Here is a 9,991-nt window from a genome sequence, read left to right as displayed (position 1 = left end):
CGAGGGCCCCACGCGTTGCCAGGACCGGCCGGCTGCGCCGCAGCTTCTAGGCTACGGTTTCCAGGAACTTCGCCAGCTACTTCCGGCAAGGGGGCGGGGCCAGCGTAGCGCGCTGCGCGGCCCGCTGCGCGCACGGCCTTTCGGGGCTCGTAGTCGCCTGTCCGGCCGCGGCGCCGAGAGGGACCTTCCGGCTTGCGGTGGCGGAGCCCTGCTGGATGGTCGGTTATGGTCCTGCTCTTACACGGCCCTCCTCTCCGGTCGGCCCTCACGACAACTCTGCGGGGTCAGCCAGCGGAGAACAGGGACCGGCCGGGCACAGGGGCTGCACCCGTCCTGGAAAGCCAGCCGATCGCCCGAATCCCGCACGTGCTGCCTCGGCACAGGTCGTGCTGGCGCCAGCGGGGCTTTTTCCCGGGCGGGCAGGCAGGCCAGGCCTGGCGTCGCAGCGCTGGCTGGCAAGGGCGCTCTGCAGAGCAGCACGGCTCGAAAGCGCCGCTGATCCAGCTTGGGTGCTCCTGCTTTTGCCACCCCATCACGCTCCGGAGCCCCCAGACTCGTAAGAAATCACCACTTAAGAGGTTATGCCCAAAGGCAGCCTCATCGCGGTTCTCGCAACAAAACTTCCTCACAAAATTATGCAGAGATGACACACATTTCATGCAACAGAACACATTCAGTTTTCCTTTGTTACCTCAACAAGACTTTATTATATTCATTTTGCAAGCACTTAATTTTTTCTGGCTTCCATGTTTTTTAAAAAACTGAAATACTAAAAATGTCAATAATGGATGAAAATTCTGTTTCTCTGCCCTCACGCTTGTTTAGATGAAGAGGAATTCTTACATCTTTAAACAAACATAGGATTGTCATTTGGTAAAAATGATCAAAAGGGCACCCCTTTTTCAGCGTCGGACATTGAAACATTTAACCAACCACTTACACTGGAGACAAATCCTGTATATGCCAAAAGACATTACAGCAAGTGAATCTTTTGCTATTCTCTGCTAGAACTCGGCTTGTAGTATTAGACCAGCTAGCTATTCATTGACATAAACACATTTCCTATACTTCATAGAGTAGCTTAACACACACCATGATATGAAATCATTTGTATTACATAGTAATTTAAATTCTTACTAAGGGAATAATAATGGACAAAGTCTGGGAGCTTGTTTCCAATTTGAATTACATACATCAACTTTGTCACACACCACAGTACTAATGCATGTGTTATTTCAGACATGCCTAATTTATTTATTTTAAAGTTGTTGCAAAAATAAATGTCACCAATGTGGAACACATTTGAGATTTTATAAAAGTACTGAACTGATATCCCAAAAACAGGTATATGTAAGCAGTACAGAAGGAAAGACTAGTTTTAATATGAAACAGTCATTAAGTCACATACAACAGAAAGGACACATGGCCAACTAGGTATAAAAGGCTACACACACACTTTTTACTAGCAAGCAAGGTTCCATTTATATCTAAATTGAGAGAGAGGTACAAGCATTCTAAACAAGTAGTAGTAAAATGAACTAAAATGGGAAAAAGCATCGTATTTCAGGACCATTGGTTTTGTATAATAAAAAAGCAAAGCCTCAAAACCAGAAATACAGATCTATTTCAGAAAGAATACTTTCCCATAATTAGCATGTATGAAATAGGATCCTGCGAGTCCTTAAGCTGCTCTGTCAAGGAAGATTTTAAGATTTTTACCTGCATGGCTAAACTTGATCCTGCTCTCCTGATCACAGAGGGCAGGTGGAAAGAGAGACGGAGGCCTAGTCCAAGTTTGCTTCTAGCCTGGGCCTGGTGGTGGAGGGGGTGCCAGCGGTGGGCCTGGAGTGCCACTGGGCCTCCTGAGGACTGAGTGCCCCCAGGGCATCCCTCTCAGGCATCTGAGGCAGCAGGCGGAGCCCCTTCCTTGCTGGGCTGGGAGTTCAGAGCCCCCTGAGCATGCGGAGGACTCCTCCACGGGGGCCCCTTAGGGACCCAGATGCTCCACGGCCAGCACTGATCACATTCGGCAAATGAGGGCCAGCAAGATGCAGCAGGGACGCTTCAACAGGCCTGCAATGAAGACCACAGAGGAAAGGACAAATGCTGCCCCCGAGGGGTGGGACCCGGCACCATTTAGCACAGCTGGCAAATTCCTGACCTTTTTCATTTCAGAAGGGTACAGGGAGAGCCACTATGGTGATCCCAGGGACGGTGACTCTTACAGAGGTTAGGGAGCGTTCAGTCGTTTCTCATGCAAAAGAGACGAGCGGCTGGCTCAGACATGATCCCGCTCTGTGCAGTGCCCAGGTCCCTGCTCGGCGCCACAGCACGGGTGTGCTGGAGCAGCATGCGCGAGCCTCCACTCCGCAAGCATGCCTCCTCTGGAAAAGGAAGGCGGGCGCCTGCACCAAGCAGGCCCCAGTGGGCTCACGGGCCAAGCTGGACAGTCCCAGAAGAGGGCCGAAGGCCGCTAAGTATCAGAGATGAAGCAGATTTCTGGAACAGTCTTTTCCAACACAGATGTGCAAGCCCAGACCTGCCCAACGACCGTAGGGGCCAATGCATGCTGGCTGAGGTAGCCGAACGGAAGCTGAGCCCGCTCCTCTGAGGTGTGTGCCCGCCCCTCGGACAGCGCCACATCCACCGCCTGCCTTGGGATGGGATGAGCCCCACGGCGGGGGGCTGCAAGGCGAGGTCCCCCCATCGCCTTGCCATGACTCAGGGAATGGACCTGCGGGCCCCTCTTCTTGGTGCCCAGTGTGCCGTCTCCTGTGGGCCCGGAGAGCTCCTGCTTTCCCTTGGATTGCAGGGCACCGGTGCGAGCGCTTCCCAATTGCCTCTGGGGTCACGCTGTGGTTGGACTGCCAAGGCTGGCTGGCTGGGGGCCCGTGGGCAGAGCCTCTCTGCAGGCGGCACGCCCAGCTCTGCCTTTCATCAAGTTCTGCGCCTTTGCGTAAGGAACGAGAACAGCTGCACGCCCTCTGTGCCGCCTGCCATGCACTCCTCGCTGACCAGTGAAGCAGCCCCACGGCACAGCGGGGACACCCTCCCCTCCGCCACTGCCAGGGCAGCCGAGTGAGGCAGACCCTGCACGGAAGGAACCCCACGGCTGCCGCAGGGATGGCTTTTGCCCTGGAAGAGCCTGCGGAGCTGAAGATGCCAAGGCGTAGTTTGACTGGGATTTCAACAACAGTTTAAAAGCTTCCCCCAGGCCCCAGCGGTGAAACTGGGATGAGGGAATGAGAGGCAAATGGGAACCTGCTATCACTTGATTTTAGGAACGTCACAAATCTCAGAACAGGGAACTGGGACAAACCGTGCTGTAGAGAACCCGAGTCTCCCAGGTGCCATGTTCAACTGCACCGCGTCTGCCTGGATTTGCCTTCCACCAGAATTGGGGCTATTGCACCCAAAGCCATCTGCCAAGCTCCATTCAGTCACCTCCAAAGGAAAGGGCTGGGATCCAGACAGGTAGACCACCACCACTCCTGGACTTGTGGACACTGGCCTTACCGGAACGGCCAGTCGCCACAAGAGTTTTACTGGTGATCGCCTTCTGTTGTCAGAAGTTCTACACTTCACTTCATCTGGCTCAGCCACACTCATGCAGATTTTCGGGTTAAGAGATGCTCTGCTTTTCTCCCACTGCTTCGAAATGATTGCCAGGCATGAGAAAGGGGAAGGGCCATTAGGAAAGCCCAAGCCAGAAGGCGCTACGAGCATCTGCCTCGGCGGCCACTCTTCTGCCCAGGCGCCAAAGCGCTGCTCCCCAGCGGGCACGAGGCCACGCCAGGTGGAAGGAGGCAGGAGGGCCTCACGGCAGCCTCGCTTTCTCCAGCTGGGGCGAGGGAAAAGTCTCGGGCGAAAGTGCGCGAGGCCACTTCCCCTCACCCACCAGCTCAGAAGAGGGGCTGGCCGGATGGTGCATCGTCTCCCTGGACTCCATTCAGTCACGCAGGGCGCCTGGACAGGGGGATGCGGCGAATGCAGCCTTGCCAAGCTCCTTCCGAAAACGCGTCTGCTGCAGCCGTTCTCATCTTGCTGCCGAATAAGCACTCCGACCCCCAACTGGCACGTGTCACCCTGAAGAACCCAGCCAAGAGGCTGGCCAGAGCAGCACGTGGTCCTACCGAATGCACTGGAGTCGTGACCGCACCAAAGCCATTTTCCGCTTGCCCCGAGACTAGCGGAAAAAGCCACGAGAACCACCTCAAAGCCGCATGCATCTCCAGCCACAAAGCACCCGGCGTTCTGAACGCTTTCCCAACGGTGTGGCTCTTTCCACATTGCCTGGGAGAGCAACACGGCACAGCCCCACAGGGGCATCCCCGCTCTGCAGCACAGGCGTGATGTTTGCCGCGTGCCACTCTCGCTCGCACGGGTGCCTCCTGAGGCGCAAAGGCTGAAGGACGACCTGCGCACAGTGCCGAGGGCGCCCCTCGGAGGCTCCCAGGGGGGGCACCAACGGGGGCGGCTGCGACACTCCACTTGCAGCATGTACAGCGTTCTCGCTGTACCCAGGCACACGCCCTTGGAGAGAGCAAACCGTTCTTACGGTTTGAGACAAGCAAGGCATCACAAGTTTGCTCTCGCACGGGAGACGCTTAAAAGGATTCCATCTTGCCATAATGGCAGTCACACGCCCCCGCACCCAGCTCTCCCCGAGAGCAGCAGCCCATGTCTGAATGGCAGGCTGGCAGGAAGGCCTCACACTGAGGAGGGCAAAATCTTGGCCACAAGCCCCACACTGTACCCCGTGGGGCACGGAAGAGCAAGAAGTTAACAGCGCAGAAATGTGAGATGCCCCATTGGGAAATGACTCTTTCCTTGCTTCCCTGCAATGGCAACGATTTTTTTCCTGCATAGGCTACTACGTTAACTTCTAATATCCAAAGATGAAGGAGCAGCAGTATGGAGGAAGACCCAGGTTAGTCTGCGTAGAACTCGCCGAGCCCCATGGGCTCCCAGTGGGCCGTGGGGGTTCTGCTCTTCCCAGACAAAGAACGTGGCCAAAACTCGTAGGATCAGGATCCCCCCCGTCTGTACCACATGCAGTGGCCACTTTTCCACATTCCTCTGGCATTGCTTGGGACTCCCAAGATCTTTGCATGCCTGTGGCAGCCCTGTAAACTCAACGAAACCACAATCACTGAAGCAAGGTGGGATTTCCCCAAAGGGCAAGGGGCCAGTCCTGGGGGAAGATTCTAGCGGAAGGTCACTTCTGGCCAGTGCCCGGCACCAGGACAGGACCCCCATGGCCACACTCGCCACACAGCATCCTGTCTGGGCACAACACCCCAACAGCTACAGTGTGTGAGGAGAAACCCGCAGGGAGTGGCCCTTCCCCACCAAATGCCCCCAGGGTCAAGCCATGGTCATAAACACAGCCTGGGGCAGAACGGAGGCAGCAGAAGCAGCCCAGCTGGGAGCAGCGGCAGGACTGGCGACCCATGAGCTGGGGTGGGCTGAAGCTGCCTGGGCTCTTCCAGCGGCAGCCACCGGGGATGTTGCAGAAACGGAAGCGAGGGACAGCAGAGCAAGCAAAGCAACATTCACAGTCGGGGTGGGGGAGTCTGCATGCCTCAGTGGGCCCAGTGGAGTGGGCCCTGGAGTGGGGCCACCTGCACCAGGGCCTCGCCACTCGACCCTGTGCCCCCCCAGGAGAGAACAGGCGTGCCCTGTGGGCTCCCACGGACTCAGTGGAACCACGCGTGCGAAATCCTCTCAGACTGCCCTCGTGGGCAAAGAGGGAGTCGAAGAGCCCAAACCGCCCAGTCGGCACCGCAGTGGAGAGGGGGCCGCATCGTGGCTGCAGGGGAGCTGCCCAGCTTGGGTGGGAACATATCAGGAGAATCTGAATTCTGCCCCCGAGAAAAAGAGGGGTGAGAAAAAGATGGCTTTGGGCTTCAGGCAACTCATCTCAGCATGTTTGCTCGGCCCCTGGACCCTACGAACCTTCCTACTGGGCAAATGCCTTTGGAAACGGGCTGCTAAAGACCACACCAGAAACGCCTGCTGGGCATGTCTGCAGAAGTTGCTAAAAATTGGCATGTTTCTTATGAGAATCCTACACAGCCGACTCATGTTTTCTGAAAGAGACACTGTAGAAATACGGATGGTTTGAAATAAACTCAAACCCGAGTTGTACATGATAGTTTCAGCTAGTGTACAGACAGACATTGTTGATGTTTGTCTCTGAAGTATTGCTCAGTTTTTCTCCCTGCATCATATCCTTTACCTTTAGAACTTAAGGAAAGCTCCAAAGAGAGGACAGTAGTCACTCCCAACAAGAAAGCTGCGGGGATTCTGAATTCCAGCCACTATTCCGCTCTTGCAAAGCATGCCACAATCAGGCCGAACAGCCCAGACGGCTTCTGCTCACACCGGCAGCTCGCCAGGGACACCGTCACTTGCCATGTGTGCAAAACCAGATGCACAATCCGCTTCCAATCAAGCATTGCCTAGCAGTTCGTCTGATCAAAGCTGAGTGCACTTTGGGCAGAAAACAAAGAAGACACAGACCAATGAACAGAGATAAGATAAAGGACCCCCCCCCAAAAAAAAAAATCCCAAAGCAAAACAGAGCTCCTGGAGGAGTGCCGCGGAAGCATCCCAGAAAGGCTGGGCTAGCGGAGGGTCTCACGCATCAGCATTCAGCGCTGGCGGCCCGGCAGTCTCCCTGGTGCGCATCAGCTGGACGCCTTTGTCCGCCATGCAAGTGTCACAGCCCCACACTGCGGAGGCCTCTGCCGTGAGCAGCCCGTACGCCGACTCGGTCATGCCCGTGCAGATCCGGTGAAACCACTTCTGACAAGAGGCCTCACACAAGATGGCGTCCTGGTCGTCATTCACCTCGTGCGTGCAGATCCCGCAGGGGTAGACGGGCTCGGCGGGGGTGTGGCCGTGCGGGCCGGGGTGCAGGGGGACTTTGCTGCCTTTCTCAGAGCCGCCTCCCTCGGCGGCCCCTCGCGGCAGGCAGGGCTTGTTCTGGGTCCCGTTGGCGTGATGGCTGTTTAGATTTTCGGCATTTTTCGGAGGGATGCTCTCCTGGTTGGCTGAGATATTTCGACTCACAGCTTTCACGTCGGTATTTCCTGAGCTCACGACGTCTTCTGTTCCATGCGGGTGCTGCTGCTGCTGCTGCTGCTGCTGCGGTGGTGCCGGCGGAGGGGCGTTGCCGTGCTTGTTTGCACCCGGCTTTTGAGAAGGCTTTGTCTGGCCATAACTGTTTGGCAGGGCACCGTAAGAATGGTTCGATTCCATTTGGGAATTATTAAAGTTGGGATTGTTGCCCGGTCCAAAATGCAAGGGCATGTCATGGTGGGACACCGGAGTCGTGTTCTGGGAAGGCATGTGGCCAAAGTTCTCTCCAGGATTTGGCCTGAAATGCTGGCTGGGTATGTTGATGTTTTGATTCACGTTGGGGTTATAGGGTGGCTGGTTTCCAAAACTGGCATTGTCATGTGGCCCAAAGTTAATGGCCTGAGGCCGATTGAAGACCATCCCCACCGGATTCTGCGGAAACGGATGAGGCTGGTTTCTGAGCGGGTAAGTTGCACCATATGGTGAGGCCATCCTAGGAAGCATATGGGGAGGCATTCTGAACGTGTTGTAGCCACCAAAGCCAGGGTAGGTGGGATTAGCAAAGTAAGGATTTCCCGATGGCAGCGGCTTGTAAGAAATGGTGTTGTAGTTGTCGTCAAAGGGATTTGCAGCTATGAGGTGATCAGAGCTTGGATTCGGCGGAGGAGCATATTCAGATGGTGGAGGAAAGGTAGACCCCTGGACACAGCAGAAGCAGAAATCAGCATTACGTTCAGCTCAGCAGAAGCAGCAACACATGAAAACCAGTATTTCTCTTAGTCACTTTCCGTGGGTAAGGCAGGAGAGCCTCTTGAAAAGGTGGGACAGTTGATTTCAGACTCCCATGAGCCTTTTCGTCCTTCACCGTGAACCCCCTCCTGCCACTATCCCCCGCACAAACCCCCCACAGTAGCCACACCCTCCCACCCATGACCCCTCAGACCAACTGCCTCTAGCAGCAGTCGGGGCCTCCAACTGTGAGGGAAACGATGTGGGCACTTCCCGGCTCCTGCCAATAAATAGCTTAGGGTACTTTACCAAGTTGCCCTTATGCCTTATCTTGGTGCACCTTTTTGCTCAGGGTGGTACCACCAAGAGGGCTCCTGAGGAGGCTGGTGCACAACGGGGGAAAGAGGCCCCCGGCTGCACTATGTGCCAGGAGAAACGCGAAGCCACTTACTTGTGCGTTTGACTTGCGCTTTTTCTTATCTGGGCTTCCAAGTTGTACTCCTGGGCCTCCTAATCCGTCCAATCCAGCATCACCACCTAGAAGATGCCAAAATATACAGCTGTGTATTTAATTCCACAAGAGACGGGGCCTTGCAGGCACGCTGTGCAAAAAAAAGCCAGCTCTGCAACTGCTCCTGTTTTGGAATCTCCGAGATCTTGCAGCTGGTTACCCAAGCTGTTTTGTGCTCAGGCAGCTACGTACCCTCTTTCCCCCACAGGCTATGGCCAAGCACATGCTCATGCAGCAACAAAGCCCCATGTGCTAAGCTGTGCAAATGCTGGGGGACGGCTTTCCTTCGTGTGTGAGGTTCTCCTTCTCAAGCGGGTTTTGCAGCCTGCAGAAGAGCGGAAGCTGTTCCATGGCAGGGACCTTCTTGGCTTGCAGAAGGCCCTGGGTCAGTGCCCGGCATCACTTGGAAGAACCCTGCTTGAAGCTGCCCAGGGCTGCCACCGAGCAATGACAGGACATGCTAGATGGGCCCGGCAGGGTCTGAATCGGCACCTGGCAGCTCCCGCACTCCTTCACACTGCAATCCTAGGCACACCAACGGGGAGGGAAGCTCCACAGGATTTGACTAAGTTTACACCCACCACAACAGCCTAAATAAGAGGCCTGTTCTAACCCAGAGACCAGCAAAACAGCTGCCAAAGGGAGACAACACAAAGACCTCCTGCTTTGGGGTTGCCACAGATCATCTTTCAGTTCGCAGGAATATTTAAGCTGTCCAGGCCTGCACCAATGAAGATTAAGAAAGCTTGAATTTCTGTGCCATTTAGAAGATGGCGACTGAATCTGTCAAAGGTTACTTTCACACAAAAGCAACATTTGTTGGCTCAGTCAGCAAAAGGGGCAGTATACAGTAGAGTTCTGAGCAAGCCAGTGCAGGCAAAACACACCAATCTGGAACACAATGGAAATGGATCAGCCTGTTTGTTCATGGCCTGCTTAGTGCAGGCCCTTTCAGGCATGGAATCTGCCAAACCTTTATAACGGGCCAAGGATTGCCACTGGTGGGTTCCTTTGGGGGAGGTGGCTGACACACCATCAAATAAGCTATCTGGCTTCAACCACCATTCCCAGCACCCATTATGGATTCATGGTATGTTTTTCTGATAAGGTATCAGGCACATTTCAGTTTGGGCAAATGGCATATACAATTATTAAATCATGCCACCATCCCCACTGTCTTTGGTGGTCAACCAGAGGATAGGTTGTCATTTACATTCAGCCTCAATCCCAGTCCCTCTGGCCAGTGAAGGGCAGCAAAGAATCTGCGAACATGTGCAGAGTGACCAATAGACCCTCGAGCGCCGTGGAGATCCAGCTTGGAGGGGGCGTCTGCTGAGCGGCTTGGCCCTAGGACAGCTTCGGGATCACTGCTCCCACCGGCCGTCCCGCTCTCCGGGCCGGGCCCTGCGCCCACAGGCGGTGGCCCCGTCCCCTCCGCCGCGCCAGGGCTGGAGAGCCGCTCCTCCTGCACGTGGCTCCAGCGCCGCGCTCCGCGGCCCGGCCTGCCTCCGCCAGGGGCCGTCCCCGGCGCCAGGGCCCCCGGCGGGGACGCGCCTTCGCGCCGGCCGCGCTGCGCTGACAGGGCGCGGCGCCTCGCCGGGCCACACCGGGCAGGCGGGCCGCTCCCCGCAGGCCCGCGGACGCCCCCGGCCTCGCCGAGCACAG

At 55.8% G+C, this 9,991-nt stretch overlaps 1 protein-coding gene across 1 annotated transcript in view; it reads right to left on the bottom strand.

Annotated features, from left to right (window-relative positions):
• Nucleotides 1–1,226: 1,226 nt before the first annotated feature.
• The window catches only part of PYGO1 (pygopus family PHD finger 1), a 10,041-nt gene continuing 1,276 nt past the window's right edge, over nucleotides 1,227–9,991 (bottom strand). The window contains exons 4-5 of the mRNA XM_044438540.1: nucleotides 8,267–8,352; nucleotides 1,227–7,785 (exon numbers count right to left, since the gene is read on the bottom strand). Of these exons, the coding sequence (XP_044294475.1) occupies nucleotides 6,643–7,785; nucleotides 8,267–8,352 (1,229 nt within the window). The 3' untranslated portion in view covers nucleotides 1,227–6,642. The remainder of the gene's footprint in view (nucleotides 7,786–8,266; nucleotides 8,353–9,991) is intronic.

Source organism: Varanus komodoensis, unplaced genomic scaffold (genome assembly GCF_004798865.1).
Source record: "Varanus komodoensis strain SLA01 unplaced genomic scaffold, ASM479886v1 scaffold33, whole genome shotgun sequence".
Taxonomy (NCBI): Eukaryota; Metazoa; Chordata; class Lepidosauria; order Squamata; family Varanidae; genus Varanus; species Varanus komodoensis.
This window is presented reverse-complemented; position numbering and strand designations above follow the sequence as displayed.